We start from the raw sequence: 17,592 nt of genomic DNA, 5'->3' as shown, positions 1-17,592 counted from the left end.
TTAATAGTTGCTTTGTATACTTTGGTGCTCCTGTGTTAGGTGCATATATATTCATAAGTGTTATGTCCCCTTGATGGAAGGTTCCTTTTATCACATACTGCCCCTCTTTGTCTCTCATTGTCTTTTTTATCTTGAAGTCTGTTTTGTCTGATATAAGCATGGCAACACCTTCTTTTTGTTGGCCATTTGCTTGGAGTGTCATCTTCCATTACTTCACATTGAGCCTATGTTTGTCTTTAGAGCTGAGATGTGTTTCCTGGAGTCAGCATAAAGTTGGGTTTGTTTTTTAACCTGTCCAACCACTGTGTCTTTTTTTAGAGAATTCAATCCATTTACATTCAGAATGATTATTGATATATGAAGGCTCGATACTTCCACTTTATCTCTTACTTTCTGTTGTTCTATTTTTCCATTGTTACTCTCTTCTGTATTTCTGACTGACATTTCAGTTTGGTGGTTTTCTGTGACAGTTTTCCCAGTTTTCTCTTTATTTGTGAATTATGGCTCTGCTCTGATTTTTTGTCTAGTGGTCACCATGAGATTTGTATAAAAGATCTCATAGATAAGACTGTCAATTTTCTGATAGCCTCTTATCTCCATTAGCCTAAGCTGGTTCCATCCCTGTTCTCTTCCCCTTCTGAGTTATTGTTGTCACAAATTATTCTGTTTTGTGTTGTGACTTTGTGACTAAATTGAAGCATTTGTGATGCTTTCCTTCCCTTTATCTTTTATTATATAATTAAATGTTTGCTAACCTGTTCTGATAGAGAGCTTCAGTTTTCTGAGTTTGTCTATTTATCTCCTTGCTCAAAGCTACGTAGACCTTTACCTTCTTGTGTCAGTTATGAGTGCATCCTTTATCATTTCTTCTAAGGGAGGTATGCTGGCAGTGAACTCCCCCTCAGCTTTTGTTTATCTGAGAAACCTTTTATTTCTCCATCATATTGGAAGGATGGTTTCACCAGATAGAGTATTCCTGGCTGAAACTGTTTGTCTTTCATTATTTTGAATATATCATTCCATTCTCTCCTAGCCTGTAAGGTTTCTGCCAAGAAATCTGCTAATCACCTGACAGAGGTTCCTTTTTAGGTTATTTTCTTCTGCCTTGCTGCCCTTGATATTTTTTTCTTTGTCACTGACTTTTGCCAGTTTTTCTATTATGTGCCTTGGAGAAGGTCTTTTTGCATTGATGTAATTAGGAGTTCTATTGACTTCATGTATTGTAAGTCCAGTTCTTTCCCCATGTTTGGGAAGTCCTCAGCTATTATTTCTTCGAGCAAGCTCTCCGTTTCTTTCTCCCTCTTGTCTCCCTCTGTACCTATAATCCTTACCTTGCTTTTCCAAATCAGGTCAGATATTACTTAAAGAATTTCTTCATTTTCCTAAATCTTACTTCTCTAACCTCCTCCACCTAAAGCATTTCTATATTTCTCTCCTCTAAATCACTACTTCTGTCCTCCACAAAATCAGCTCTATTTTTTATGGATTCTACAATTTTATCTCATTAATTGTGTTCTTCATTTCCAGAATTTTTCTTTGGTTTTTTTAGAGTTTCCATCTCTTTGGTGATGTATTCCTTCTTCATACTAATTTTATTCCTGAGCTCACTGTACTCTCCTTCTGAGATGTCTTGTAATTTTTCAGTTGATGATAACTATTTTTAATTCTCTGTCATTTCCACTGTACATTTCTGTTACTTCTCGTTGGTTTCCGGAGACTTTTCCTTTTCCTTCTGCTCAAAAGTGTTACTGTAGTTTTTCATGGCTTTTGATGAACTGATCCTTTCCTGGTGCATTAGTAGCATGATCAGGTCACAGATTTCACCTGCTACTGCTAGGGGTAAGTAGGAGCCATGTTTCTATCTCGCCCCATCTGCTGGGAGCAGTATGGGTATGGTGGGTGCTCCTGCAGGCCAGGACAGAGTTTGAGCACATGGGAGTGCCAACGTCTCTGCTCCCACTGTGCTTGGTGGGTGGAGTTTCGTCCCATGGTCCAGACGAGGGGCTATTCGTTGGGGCTGTGGCGGCACAGTTGGTGCTCCCACGGGACAGGAGAGCACTTGCACACACATGCAGCACTGCAGATGCCTCCTGTTATGGTCACACCAGGGTGCATTCCTACTAGCGCTGTTGTGGCAGTATGGTGGGTGCTCCCATTAGCTGAGAGAGCATTTGCCCACAGTCTGGTCTGCCCCCACCTCCTGTTACAGTAGTGCCGGCCGCTGTGTGAGGACCCATAACCTGGCTCATTGCTGCTAGGGATGGGTAGCACTTATCTCCCCTGCTTCCTGGGAACCCAGCCATCCACCTTCAGATGTATAGCTGTGTGGGGCTCTCAGATGTCCTATTGTTCTGTGTTGATATCCTCCATTGTTCAGTGAATGTCCATGTTGTTGTCACTCAAAAGGGGAGAGACAAAGGGACAGCTCACTCTGCCATGTTGCTGACATCACTCCTCATGTATTTTTTTCCACCTTCATTGAAAGCCTGCAAGACACTGAGGTTACCATAGCTGAGAAGACACGGTCTCGTCATCAGGAAAAGTGTGGTTTCAACTCCCAGCCCCAGGCTGCTGATGGAGCCCCCTGCCAGGGGTCGCAGTTCACAGACTTCAGGTTGACCCTGGGTTGCAGCAGGAGCATTCCCCCAATGCTGCAGCCCTGGGGCTTCAAGCTTTATTCGTTCCCCATATGCAAAAGCAGTGGCCCAAGCAGGACGCAGCTCCTGCTTCAGCCGCAGGTGGCGGCCTGCAGCCAATGATGCCTTGGAGGGACATAGGCTTGAGGCTCCATGTGGGGGCACTGTCATCGGGCCCGTGGGCGCCGTTCTCCCCAACCAGAACCGTCCAGCTGGGTCTTTGGTTTCTGTGGGTTTCAGAATCTGCGCGCACCCGGCGCTTCTGGGCTTCCATGGGGGCTGCAGTAGTTGGCTGGGTGGTGGGTGGGACTCTCGGCCAAGCGCCGAGGACCCTGGCATTTCCCGCAGCATCTCCGCCCCTTGGCTCCTGTTCCTGGTCGGGGCCACGCCGGCGTCCGAGGAAGGCGGGGGCGATGGTCCAGATGGAGACGCAGCTACAGAGCATTTTTGAGGAGGTGGTGGTGAGTGGATGGCCGGGGAGCCGAGGCGACGGTGTGGCCACCGAGGGGGGACGGACAGGGAGACTGTGCAGCGGCTCGAGGAGCAGGCCCGGCCACCTCTCCCCACCTCCGCTTTGTAAGACACAGTGTGCGCACAGGGGTCAGCCGTTCTCCTTGCGGACAGATGCAAGGGCCCCGCGGCATCCTCAGCGCCCTTGGAGATGGGCCGGGCAGGTGGTGGTGGTGGTGACTGCGGGTTGCTGATGAGAGGGACGCGCCCTGTGTTACATTGTAATGTTTTGTTCCAGGAGGGCCCTGCCTTTCATTTTTTTAAATTCACATCATTTACTTTTGTTTTATTTTTTACACAAAATGAAAATTATAGAAGAGGCTTTCCCTGGGTGAGTATATGCATGGCAGATTTTTGTGTTTTTACACAAGCGTATATTTGTAAGGTTTTACTTAGGTTTATCTTGGAGGTTTATAAGATTCACTATTCTGGTCATGTTGAATTACATTTTTTAAAACTAGTGGGAAATAATGTGATTTCAGTTTTTTTAGCATGTTTATGGACACCTCTGAAGATGAAAAAACAAAACTAATTAGCTGTCTGGGGGCCTTCAGACAGTTTTGGGGTGGTCTTTCTCAGGTGAGCACTGTGTTTTCAATACATTCAGCTGATGATTTTTGACTCCTTTTTTTAGGTTTGCTTTGATGTTGCTGTTAAGATATTTCTGGAAGCGGAGAAATAATTGTAATCACCTTTTATTTGTCTATTCTCATTTCCATTTGTACTCTCCCAGTGGAGAATCTGTATTGAGAAGTCAAGTTGATGACAAAACAGTGTAAGATGTTCTTAAAAATCTCCCCCATGTTAGATTATATAAAGTCATTTTGATCTTATTCTGATTTTTTTTGGTGCACTTGAAAACAGCTGTGTTAGGGATTCTGACGGATAAAAATTTCATTCATTTACTCAATAAAGGAACTGACACAGCATTGCTACAAAGATACTATAATAAAGATACCATAGGGAAGATACATAGATGTCACAATTTCATTCATTTACTCAATAAAGGAACTGACACAGCATTGCTACAAAGATACTATAATAAAGATACCATAGGGAAGATACATAGATGTCACAATAAGGATATAAAGGTTCTATAATAAGGATATAAAAATATAATAACAATGAGGAAAGAGCAGTAAAACTTAGTAGCAAAGAACAGTCACCAGAAAATATATCCATGAAAAAGACAAAATGTGTGGTCTTTAAAGAGCTGATGTTCCACTAGTGCATTATCTCCTCAGGGGGTGTTATGGGTAGGAAAATGAAGACGGTTGGTAGCTGAGCCACTGGCATGGATCACAGACATGGATCACATAGTGGCAATACATTCCTTTTTTTACATTTGTTTTCATTATTTTTGAATAGGTAACATATTCATATGGTTCAAAACGGAAAAGATACCAAAATGTGGAACCAATGAATAATCTCCTTCCATTTCTCTTAGCTTAATCACCTGGTTTCTTTCCCTGTCTGCAGCCAATATGCCCCGTTTGCTTCCAGTTAGGAGTATTTTACACATACACAATCATTTTTATAGAATGTTCCCATACTGTGTAACCGTTTTTTGGCACCTTGCTTTTTTCCTCTTAATATTAAATCCTCAAAGTAATTCTACATCAATCCCTTAAGAGTTACTTCTGCCTTCCTCCCTTTCTTGCTTATTTATAGCAGCATCATATTCTATGATATGGCTGCACCTTCCTTTATTTAACCAGACCCTACTGAATGACATTTAGGTTGCTTCTTACCTTCTCCACTTTAAACAATACTAATAATATTATACACGGGACACAATAAATTCCTGGAAGTAGCATTGCTGGGTCAGAGGGTATGTGTATTTGTAATTTTTATAAAAATTGCCTAATAGCTTTTCGTAAGGGTCACAGTAATTTATACTCCCCCAGCAGTGTGTTAGGGTATCTGTTCTCTATAGTTGCACAGTAGAGTGACAATCAACTTTTTGATGTTTCTAGAACATGAGAAATTTTTATCTCAGTATGGTTTTATTTTGCATTTCTCTGAGTGATGTTGAACATCTTTCCAACATATTTTAGTTTTTTAATAATTCAAAACGATGCCAGGGAACAACATGTCAGTCCTGTCACTTATAGTCTTCTACCCACAAACAGTGTGAGTTTTGCCTATAAATTTAGCCAATTATTTCTAGAAGTGGAGTAAATGACCCAACTATATCTGAGTAACTTGAGGTGCTTGTCTAAAAACTGCAGATTCTCTGGTTCCAGGAAATCGAGTGTTCTAGTTAATATTTAGCTGAACATTCTAGTCACTCTTTCCAAAAGCCCTTTTAAATATATTATTACACTTTCTTGGCAAATATATAACTTGGATCTTATTTGATGCCAAAGGGTTTTCATTTGGGGTCAGCATTCTGAACATCCGTTCCTGCTGCAGAGGACTTAGGCCAGCAGAGTAACCCACGTTCTGCCCTGACCTCATGTGCTAAAAGGTTTCTTGTTTATTGCTTGTTGTTTGGGACAAATTTCATGGTTGACGGAGGCGTGTTTATTTTAACCAGGGAAGATCTCTAATCACAAGTTGTATTTCAAATGCTTATTTATTCCTAATTTGTTTGAAACTTGAAATGCCTCTTCCTCTACTGAAAAAAAAAAGTTATAAACCACAATTAAGCTTTCTGGCTCATCCAAAAAGCCCATAATATAGATGAAATACATCTGCTCTACCTTAAAAGTCACACAAATATTTTGCAATGGAATTTACCAAACTCAAAACTGAATATAAAACTATTTTCATTTATCTTTAATACTGAAATCTGAGAGAAAAAGAGTTAGCTGGAGGAAGATGAGAAGCTGAGAGATAAAAATTTCTGTAAATATTCTAATAAGGTTAATCATTCTAGTTCTTTATAATACAGAACACATAGGTCTCTCAACACAACCACCAGGGATACTCTCCAGAGTCAAGACTAGGATAGGACGGGGGAGGAGATGGCAAACCTGAGTGTCCAGAGTGAACTGAAAGAGTGGAAGAGAAGCGAAAAAGAGAAAGGTGTTGAAAGGGTAGCTGTGTATCCAGGAGAGAGAGACCGCATGGAGTGGACATAGCGCAGATGTAAGGGGTGAGCGAGAGAAAGACCAGAACACGACTCAAAGCAGAGACAGCAAGTAATAGAAAGCAAGGCTGGAGAAAACGGTTCCCTACAAGAAGCACAGAGAGTGAATTTGGGGTGTGACAGCAAAGGCACCCAAAAGGAGAGGCTCTGGTATAGTGAGGGAGACTGTCATTGGTACCAGCAGGATGGCCTCACTTGTACCTGCCAGATGGTCACACACGGGTTGTTTGTACGTGAGGGAGCGCCCAGTGGCTAGACCCTGATTCTGAATCCAGGTCGTCACGGAGGGCCTCTGTGGCCCCTCAGGCACACGGACCTTAGTTGGGAACTTGTGTTTATAGTTCACTCACCTCCTCTGCTGTCTCCCTCTGCGCTAACACAATCACAGCCCAGTGGATCTCATCCCTGAATTTACACCCAAGCGTCATCTCTATTACTGCATCTGTATTTAGATTCCTGACCTTCAACTGGACATATGGGTCTGCAGCTGTGTATTCAGTCTGCCCATCTTGCCCTTTTCCAAGTCAAAATGTCACCCGGGCTAAGTAAAAACGCAATGCATTCATTCATTCAACCAAGAGTGACAGTGACCATCAGGCACTGTCTCAGGTCAAGCAGTAAACACAACAGTCTGTTGGGTTCCTAGAAATCTGTGGAGCACTTTATTAGAACACGTGACACAAATAGCATAAGGGGCAAACTGGAGACTTCTCTGGCCTCTAAGACGCTCTGGTCATTTTGAAGTAAAATGCTAAACTATGGCTGGACGGATATTAAATTTTACAAAGCAAAGAGCAATGTCAATTCCAAGTCAAATCAAGAGCAGAGAACTACCCTGAATATTCTCCAGACTGCATTCTAGAGATAAGATAATGTGTTGAAAGAGGAAGGGGAGAGAGCTAACAACAGAATTAATCATTTTCATACCCAAATTTCTGATAAACAAGGCCAACTTCTGCCACTCACGGAAAACGTTTTCACCGAAAAGTGAAAGGAATCTTCACTCACCACCACCCACACAGGGCCCTTCACACATACACAGGTACAGGCATCCATATGCACAGAAGGTCACACACACAAAATACTGCTGCAGAAGGGCTCACGGGAGAAAGGAGAAATGCATCACAATGTGGTTGAAAATTACCTGTTCTTTAAAATGACGCCAGGGAACAAGACAGGCATTTCAAAGAAATCTTCAAGTCCAGCCTCAGTGGAGGCTGACACTTCAGTTCAAAACTTAGCTCGGAACCAAGGAGAGGCATCAGTATTTACCATGTCCTCTGAACCATGTGGAGAATAACACCTGGATTTGCCCTCTGGGTGTTTCCCACGGTCAGGCTCAGTGCCCAGGCACGAGCATTTCCAGGACCCAAAATCCCAGAGCAGAACATGCTAGTCTTCCCCTGGGATCAAACACCACATTGGGGAGGGGCAAAGGGGGGCAGGATCTTCCCTCTGCCTCCACTCTCACATGCCTACATCGTCCAGGTTTACCTGAAATATGTTCAGAAAAATGCAGCAGTCACACTGCCCCTGATCATCTGTCTGCAAGGCAACTGCTGGGTTTACCCGACTGGATAAAGCCTGTGTGGCTGAGGACCACCTCAGCAGTTGGCCTCTACTAAGCCCCACCCCAGACGCAATCAGTCAATCCATTTCTTCAGCTTTTGAAAAGCATGCTGAGGTTTAACGTGAAAAAGGAAGCCCATCATTGCAGCTCCTTTCTAGAAGACATGGCCCTGAGTGCTCTGATGCCAACTCAAGCTCCTTTTGGAGACTCTTCCCCGGGGAAGTGCGTCATTTGGGTAAGGTCTGGGGGGAGGAAGGGTATTAAAGCAGGGAAGGGAAAGAAGAGGGGATAAGAGGTTTCACTTTCAGTTCAATCATTAATGAAGAGGTTCAAAAAGACGGCAATGAGTTTTGGTGTATATTAATGTGCCACAGTATTTCATCAAAAGACATGAGGTAACTATTTGGTCTGGCAAGAAATAAACCAGAATGAAGATAAAAACAAAAAAAACCGACATGAGGTAAGAATGCTTCCCAATTCCATTTGTGTTACAGCAGAAGACCCCCCCTAATGGGACAGAAGGTATCCACAACTGTCCTACTAGAGGAAGCAAGTCCTAAGACACTTCTGTGTCAAACAGCCAGAGGTGCAGCAGCAGAGGATAATACTGCCAAGAAATTCATAAACAGAGCCCAAGGAAAAGGTATTTCCTAAAGGTCCTGATAAAACTTCAGGAGCTCCGCTAAATCCTACAAGCAGAATCAGTTCGCGCAAGGAAAGTCATCAATGCTGCACCCAGTCTCCCAAAGGGGGCTGGGGGGGGACCCAGTTACTCCTTCCTGAGACCAACTTTCGGGCAGGTCGTTTTCCCCTCGGAAAACCTCGTACTGTCTGGGGAGGAGGGGGTGTTTCTGAAGACCACACTGGCCCGCAGCCCGCACCTACGGCAGGCCCTCGGGAGCATCCGCGCGCAGGTGAGCGGGAACGCCCCCCAGGCACAGGCAGGAGGCGGGGGACGCGCGCGGACGGCGGTGCAGAGGGGCGCGGAGAGGGGCCTCCTTCCGGCCCGGGGCCCACCGCGCTCGGGGCGCACCAGCCGGGCGCCCTCCCGCCCCCGGGCCGGGCCGCCGACCTACCAGCGAGAGCACTTTGTAGGTGTTGGGGTCCTTGGCCGCGCCGGCGCGCGCCGCCTTCTCCAGCGGCTCCTCCCCCACCTCCATGGGGGCCAGCAGGGACTCGGCCACCTGTGGGTCCCCGGGCGCCGGGGACGCGTGGCCGCGGCTCGGGTCGCGGCCGCTCACCGCTGAGCCTACCCGGCGGCCGTGCCCGCCCTCTCCGCACTCCATCGAGACCCGGCGCCGCCGCTCCGCCCCGGGGCACCTTTAATAGGCCCCACCCCGGCCCCGCCCCACTCGGCTCCGCCCCGCCCCTCCCCGCCCTGCCCGCCGTACCCCTGGCCCCGCGCCCCCGCCCCGACCTCGGAGGGTGGGGAAAGCAACCCGACGCCCCGGATTGTTTGGCTTCCTGTCTGACTTTGGGCTCCCGGCGTGTCGGTTATTTCGGGTCCTTTGCGTGGGCCCATCTTGACCTTGCCCCCAGCCGCCCCTGCTCGCGCCCTGGGCACCGTCCGCGCACTTGCAGGAATCGCCCTGCATGGCCTGGCAGCGCGGGCAGGACTGGAAGCGCAGAGTGGGGTCTGCACAGGCCATGAGGTCATGAGGCCCCAAATAGAGCGGGAGCAGGAGGAGGATGCGGCCGCCAGGCTGTGCAGCTTCTCAAACGCGGGAGAGCGGGGTCAGGACAGCCCCTGCGTTCCCAGTTGAACATGCAAATAGCCTATAGGGTGGCCGTGGAGAAGGCGACCGTTTCTCCTCTGTAGAAACACGCAAGAATTCCCTACAGCCCTGCCACTCGCTACCCAGAGAGGAATAGGCAACCTTAAAATATCTGGCTTTACAAATACGCACATGTGTAAGGGATACTGAGTCTGTCGTAGTTTTATGTGGCGTCTGGGTTTTTGCCACTGCTCTTGTTTTAATTTATTTGCTTAATTAGTCCTTTTAGACTCGCTGCATTGAAGGCTTCAAAGTGTCGGCGTTGCGCCGTCCTGGGGTTGACACTGACACTTGGTTAGCAATATCGGACAATTGAACACAGTCTGAAAGGCTCTGATACTGACGCGAACAGTCGGCTGTAATTCTTGGTGGGTTTTGATTCACCTCTGATTCTACAACTTTTACGTTTCCTTCCTCACAAAAAAACCACAAGTGTGGAGCGTAGTGCGTCCTGCCTGTCAAGGGGAATCCAGTGACTTTCAAGTGCTTTGCAAGACCCCGGGACTGACTTCAGGGACCAGGGAAAGTTAGACAATGCAGAAACAGTTCATTGTCAACTCATTTTGATTACACGAATACATACAAATGTCTTTAAAAATGAGAAGGGATGTTTAACAGAGGTATCTTGTCCTGTTTAAAATAGTGGGTTTGGGATGCGTTCCATTTGTATTGACTCATTCATTCAATAATGAATCCTTCGATTTAATCTTCTGGCCTCCAACTAAGCATACCATCTCAAAGAGGAATAAAAGTATGTTTTTCCCAGGTGGTGCTCAGTCTGGTGGAAGGGGGTGAGGGCAATAAACCAGAAATTTAAACCAAGTCGTCTCTGCATAATGGAGTCATAATTAGGACATGATGACAGCTTAGTGGAAAGGGTAACTGACATCTGGAAGGAGTAGAGGCCATCCCTCACAGCATTATTGAGTTGGTTTTCTTTTGAAGTACCTTTGAGTCAGCTTACAAACCACTCAAGAGAAACAGGTTTTCAGTATTTTGTAATCATGCATATTTTATATCCCCAAACTTGGCTCCCAATTTTCCTTTAACTGTTTCCAAAACTTAGATTCAAGGACAAGATTTGCTCCATGGAGATTGATCAAATAAGTGTCAAAATTCTGAAAGCAACTCATCAGAGACGTTCCAAAGCGGCTTTGAACCTGACAAAGCAATTGCAATCAATGTATTGTCTGCACCCCGGGGAGGCAATAGGTTGCTGTAAAGGTTTCGCCCATTGGAAAGTCAGCGTACAGCCTGCAGGGTCACAAACTCAAACATCAGGGCGTCTCCAGGAGCATTGATGACGGAGGCGCCCCCTGCAGGTGAACTGCGTGCCCTGTTAAAGGGCGCAGTGTTCACTTAGCACACTGAGAGCCCACTCTGGGCAGAGAGATTTCTCAAGAGAAACAGGAAATTTAGATGTTTGTGTGAATGCTCCAGATTGCAAAATTTTGTCTATAACGTTCAGAAAAACAATTTCTTTAGACACCTAAAAGGCCAAACAAAATGTAACCCATCTGCAGGGTGGGCCTGGCACTTGGGCCACCAGGAAGTGGCCTCTGCCTTATGCTCATTCCCTCTCCTGTGCCAGCTGGGACTTTTATGGGTAACTATAAAAATCCAGTTGAAATTCTAAAACCTGAAGAATAAAAATGGCTCGAGTATGGCACTCACATTGTTTAGCTGTGCACTCAGCAACGCCTGTGGAACTTGTGCCTGGTCTTGTCTATATTCCAGTCTGAGGGACAGCTCCAAACTCCAAAGGACAATAAAGTTATGAGACATGCAACTGCTACACAACTTCTCTGATTCGTGCAAAGGTGAACAACGAGTTTTTCATCCTCAGTCCTAAACCCCTCTGTGTTAGCGATGGAGGGTCCTGCTCTAGCACGGCAGTAAAGATGATAGTTTAAGGTTTTACAAGATTCCTCAAGTTTCACTAAACAGAAAGGTTTAAACATTTCTCCCTTGGTGCCTGAAAGTTTGGATGTAGATGAGACCAAAACACTAAACAAAACCCACTTATGTATGTTGGAACTATGACTTCTCAAAGTTGAGAAACAACTCCTCTCGGCTTTTACAAAGTGAGATATGCTGTGGAGTAATTATCTTGGCAGCTGCTTGCTCCAGAGCCTCTCCAGCTCCCTCCCAGTGCCCAGGACAACACCACAGACATCTAGCCCAGTCTAAAAAGAGGAAAACCACACAGTTCTTCAATGTTTACGAGACAGAAAAGAATTTTCCTTGGCGTTATTTTTAAGATTTTGTATGACATTCTGATTTCTCTTTCTTTTTTGTAAGCACAAAAACATGCCCTCTGGAAGAAGCTTGCTAACTACGTGACCTTGTACAGATTACAAGAACTCTCTGAGTCTTCTGTTCCTCCTTAATAAAATGGTGTTACAAATAACACCACAAAATTAGACTACTATCACTAAATGCCAACAATGTGTTTAACATTTCCCCAACTTTACATACAAATTTAAATTTATCCTTTTAATATTTAAGTTACCTGACCCCTACTCCTAAGAGAGAGAATAAAATCATTTAATTTTTACAAGCTTCATGGCAAATTTCTAACCTATACAAAAATTAAGCAAATACTTAATTATAACATGAAAGATAAAGGGAAGGAAAGCATCAAAAATAACTATAAACACTTCAATTTACTCACAAACTCACAATACAGAAAAGAACAATTTGTGACAACAATAACTCAGAAGGGAAACAGGAAAACAATGGAACATGCTTGAGCTAATGGAGATAAGAGGATATCAGGAAATGGACAATCTCATCTATGAATCTTTTATACAAATCTCATGATAAGCACTAAACAAAAAATCAGAGCAGAGCCATAATTCACAAATAAAGAGAAAACTGAGAAAACCATCACAGAAATCCACCAAACTCAAATGGCAGTCAGAAATACAAGGGAAGATTAACAGTGGAAAAATTGAAGAACCTGAAAGTAGGAGATAAAACAGAAGTAGTAAGCCCTCTAATATCAATCACTCTAAATGTAAATAGAACACATTCTCCAATAAAAAGTCACCAAGTGACTGGATGGGTTAAAAAACAAGATCCAACAATATGCTGCCTGCAGGAAACATATGTCAGCTCTAAAGACAGACACAGGCTCAGTGTGAAGGGATGGAAGACAATACTCCAAGCAAATAGCAAACAAAAGAAAGGAAGTGTTGCCATACTTAGATCAAACAAAGTAGACTTCAAGATAAAGAAGATAATGAGAGACAAAGAGGGGCAGTATATAATGATAAAAGGGACATTCAACCAAGAGGACACAACACTTATGAATATATAAGCATCTAACATGGGAGCACCAGAGAATATAAAGCAACTATTAACAGACCTAACAGGAGAAATTGACACAACACAATAAACAGTGGGGGACCTCAATACCCTTCCAAAAGTAAAAGATAGACCATTAAGGCAGAAATTCAACAAAGAAATAGTGGATTTAAATGAAATACTTGACCAGATGGACTTAATAGTAATATGTGTAACTTTCCATCCAAAAACAATAGAATACACATTCTTCTGAAGTGCACATGGAACATTCTCAAAGACAGAGCATCGGTTGGGAAATAAGGCAAGCTTCAATAAATTTAGGAAGATTGAAATCATATCAAGCATCTTTTTTGATCATAATGCCATGAAACTAGAAATAAATTACAAGAAAAAGGCTAGGAAAGTCACAAATGTGTGAGGAGACTACACAACATCCTACTGGACAATCATTGGATCAAAGAAGAATTCAAAGGAGAAATTAAAAAAATACCTGGAGACAAATGAAATGCAGATACAATATACCAACTCTTATGGGATGCCACAAAACAGTGCTAATAGGGAAAGTTACAGCAATACAGGCCTTTCTCAATAAACAATAAAAATCTCAAATAAGTAATCTTAAACTACACTAAGAGAACTAGCAAAAGAAAAGCAAATGAAGCCCAAAGTCAGCAGAACGAGGGAAATAGTGAAAGTTAGGGCAGAAATAAATGAAATAGAGACTGAAAAAAATAACAGAAAGGATCAATGAAATTAAGAGCTTGTTCTTTGAGAAGATATACAAAATTGTCAAGCCCTGAGCTAGACTCACTAAAAAAACAGAGAAAGAAGTCTCAAGTAAATAAAATTAGAAATGGAAAAGGAGAAATTTCAACAGATACCACAGAAATACAAAGGATTACAAGAGAATACTATGAAAAGTTATATGCCACAAATTGGGTAATCCAGAAGAAATAGATAAATTCTTAGACTCGTAAACCTCCCAAGAGTGAATCAAGAAGAAATAGAGAATCTGAATAGACCAATCACAAGTAAAGAGAATGAAACAGTACTCAAAAACCTCCCCAAACTCAAGTGTCCAGGACCAGATGACTTCTCTGGAGAATTCTACCAAACATTCAAAGAAGATTTAATACCTCTCCTTGTCCAACTATCCCAAAAATTTGAAGATAATGGAAAGCTTCCTAACTCATCCTATGAGGCCAACATCACCCTGATACGAAAACCAGACAAGGACAACACAAAGAAGGAAAATTGCAGGCCAGTATCGCTGATGAACATAAATGCAAAAATCCTCAAAAAATATTGGACAACCAAATACAGCAATACATTAAAAAGATCATACACCACGATCAAGTGGGATTTACACCAAGGAGGCAGGGATGGTTGACCAGCCACAAATCAATGTGATACACCACATTAACAAAATGAAAGATAAAAATCACATGGTCATCTCAATAGAGGCAGGGAAAGCATTTGAGAAGGTCCAACAGCTATTTATGACAAAAACTCTAAATGAAATCGGTATAGAAGGGAACTACCTCAACTCAATAAAGGCCGTATATGGCAAACCCACAGCCAACATCATACTTAAGAGTGAAAAGCTGAAAGCCATCCCTCTGAGAACAGGAACAAGACAAGGATGCCCACTCTCACCACTCATATTCAGCATAGTACTGGAGGTTTAGGCCAAAGAAATTAGGCAAAAAAAGAAAAATTATTCAAATTGGAAAGGAAGAAGTAAAACTCATGATGTTTGCAGATAGTGTGATTCTATGTACAGAAATCACTGAAGAATACACGAGAAATCTATTAGAAATAAACAACCATAGCAAAGTTGCAGGGTACAGAATCAACTTAGAAAAAACAGTTACATTGCTATACCTAATAACGAAGAAGGAGAAGTCAAGAATACAATCTCATTTACAATTACAACAAAGAAAAAAAAATCTTGGAATAAATTAACCAAGGAAGTGAAAGACCTATACACTAAAAACTTTAAGACACTTTTGAAAGAAATTGAAGAAGGCATAAATAAATAGAAAGATATTCCATGCTCATGGATTGAAAGAATAAATATAGTTAAAATGTCCATGTTACCTAAAGCAATCTACAAATTCAACACAATCTCAATCAGAATCCCAATGACTTTCTTCACAGAAAGAGAACAAAGAATCCTAAAATTTACATAGAACAACAAAATTCCTCGAATAGCTAAAGTAGTTCTGAGAAAAAAGAACAAAGTTGGAAGCATCACAATCCCTGACTTCAAAATATACTACAAAGCTGTAGTAATCAAAATAGCATGGTACTGGCACAAAAACAGACACAGAGATCAATGGAACAGAATTGAAAGCTCAGAAATAAAATCACACATCTGTGGACAGCTAATCTTCGACAAAGCAGCCAAGAACATACAATGGAGAAAGGAAAGTGGATTAAAGACTTGAATGTAAGACCTGAAACCGTAAAACACCTTGAAGAAAACATGGGCAGTACAGTCTTTGACATCAGTCATAGCAACATCTTTTCAAATACCATGTCTACCCAGGTAAGGAAAACAACAGAAATTTTAAAAGTGGGACTATATCCGACCAAAAAGCTTCTGCAAGGCAAAGTAAATCATGAACAAAACAGAAGGACAATCTACCAACTGGGTGAAAATAGTTACAAATCATATATCTGAGAAGGGATTAATCTCCAAAATATAAAGAACTCATATTACTCAACAACAAAAAAAACCGAACAACTCAATCAAAAAATGGGCAGAGGATATGGACATTTTTCCAAAGAAGGTATACAGTTGTCCAACAGGAATATGAAGAAAATGTTCAAAGTTACTAATTATTAGGGAAATGCAAACCCAAACTACGAGGAGATATCACCTCACACCCATCAGAATCGTTATAAATAACAAGATGAGACATAGAGGATGTGGAGAAAAGGGAACCTTCATAGACTGCTGGGAATGCTTAATGGAGCAGCCATACTGGAAAACAGTATGGAGATTTCCCAAAAAATTTAAAATAGAAATACCATACAATCCAGCTATCCCACTACTGGGTAATATCCAAAGAACATGAAATCAACAATTCAAAGAGATCTATGCTTCCCTGTGTTATTGCAGCATTATTCACAGTAGCAAAGATGTGAAAGAAAGCCAAGTGCCTATCAACTGATGAATGGAAGAAGATGTCGTATATATATACAATGGAATACTACTCAGCCATATAAAAGACAAAATTGTCCCATTTACAACAACATGGATGGACCTTGAGGGTATTATGTTAAGTGAAATAAACTAGACAGAGAAAGACAAACACTGCATGATTTCACTGATGTGGAAGATAAACACATGGATAAAGAAAACAGATTGGTGGTTACCAGAGGGGAAGGGGGTGGTGGGGGTGGGGAAAGGGGTAAGGGGCACATATGTATGGTCTTGGATAAAAACTAGACTATTCGTGGTGCGCACAATGCAGTCTATACAGAAACTGATATAACAAGTACCATAAAATTACTCAATGTTATAAACCATTATGACCTCAATAAAAAAAAAAATCCCTCCGGTTCACAAAGGCAAGTATTGTTTCTGGTTTGCTTACTGATCTAACAAGTTCACCGACCATACTGCCTCTGACCTCTATATTCTTCTGCCTTCTGTCCTAATCTTATTTTTTTTTTAAAGATTGGCACCAGAGCTAACGACTGTTGCCAATCTTTTTTTTTCTGTTTTTTCTCCCCAAAGCCCCCAGTACATAGTTTCATATTTCAGTTGTGGGTCCTTCTAGTTGTGGCATGTGGGACACCGCCTAAGCATGGCCTGAAGAACAGTGCCATGTCCGGGCCCAGCATCCGAACTGGCGAAACCCTGGGCCACCGAAGCGGAGTTTGCGAACTTAAGCACTCAGCTACGGGGCCGGCCACATCCCAATCTTATAGCTCTTAACTTTTCTCTCAAGACTGATCCTCAGGTTATGTGGCAAATTTTCCTACTGAATTCATCACACAATGTTGTCTGAATTTAACAGAAACAAAAATAATTGTTATAAGCAGTGTTGAATTTTACGCTACCACCCACCAGTTACTTTGATGGAGTTAATTTAACCATTTCAGTTTATTTTTTAAATAAACTGAAATGTTTTCTGACTCTAAGGGTTCAATACCTTATATTTAAAGATGTTAAATGATTTTTGCCAAAATTATATCTACAGAGAGTAGTTTGAGGGGATTTGAATAATTTTTGTGCAAGAAATCAGCTAGTTACTTTTATAGTTAATGTTTAGAATTTTTAAAAGCTTTATGGTAAATTTCTAACCTATACAAAGTAGAGAACAGTGTGATGTCCTCCCCATATGTCCATCAGCTAGCTTCTGCAATGATCAACTCATGGTCAGTCTTGTCTCATATTGACACAGTATAATTTTCAAAAAGATAAATTACAGCTTTCATATGAATGTAAAGTGAACATGTTGAAGATTTATTAACTCATTAATTAGACAACCAACTGGAATATTAAGCTGGCTCAAAGAGAAATTAAGAGACTAACAACGTATAGGACTGAAACAATTTTGGAATAAAATCACTAAAACTCTAATTTTTGATGGGACAGAAATGATTTGAGTTTCTATAGGACAATTTATTTGCTATCAGATAAAATCAGTTAAATGCCTATTCGTTTCCACCAATTAACTGCTA

The 17,592-nt window shown here is 42.3% G+C and overlaps 1 protein-coding gene and 1 long non-coding RNA gene across 10 annotated transcripts in view; one reads left to right on the top strand and one right to left on the bottom strand.

The window, feature by feature from the left end:
• Positions 1–9,164, bottom strand: part of LOC100073089 (ectonucleotide pyrophosphatase/phosphodiesterase family member 3) — a 112,837-nt gene extending 103,673 nt beyond the window's left edge. For 5 of the 8 annotated variants that reach the window (XR_011422216.1, XR_011422217.1, XR_002811027.2 and 2 more), the window contains exon 1: positions 8,887–9,128. Coding sequence is in view for 1 of the 8 variants with exons in the window: in XM_023651094.2 (XP_023506862.2) it covers positions 8,887–9,096 (210 nt within the window). In the remaining 7 variants the exon portion in view is untranslated. Of the gene's footprint in view, positions 1–8,886 lie in introns of all 8 variants that reach the window. The other 3 variants (XM_023651094.2, XM_070223873.1, XM_070223875.1) reach the window with 3 other exon arrangements.
• Positions 8,087–17,592, top strand: part of LOC138915852 (uncharacterized) — a 30,553-nt gene continuing 21,047 nt past the window's right edge. For both annotated transcript variants that reach the window (XR_011422221.1, XR_011422222.1), the window contains exons 1-2: positions 8,087–8,205; positions 8,305–8,724. This is a non-coding gene — a long non-coding RNA (uncharacterized lncRNA). The remainder of the gene's footprint in view (positions 8,206–8,304; positions 8,725–17,592) is intronic.

Source organism: Equus caballus, chromosome 10, assembly GCF_041296265.1.
Source record: "Equus caballus isolate H_3958 breed thoroughbred chromosome 10, TB-T2T, whole genome shotgun sequence".
Classification (NCBI taxonomy): Eukaryota; Metazoa; Chordata; class Mammalia; order Perissodactyla; family Equidae; genus Equus; species Equus caballus.
Note: the sequence above shows the minus strand (reverse complement) of the source record. Positions and strands in the feature narration are given on the sequence as shown.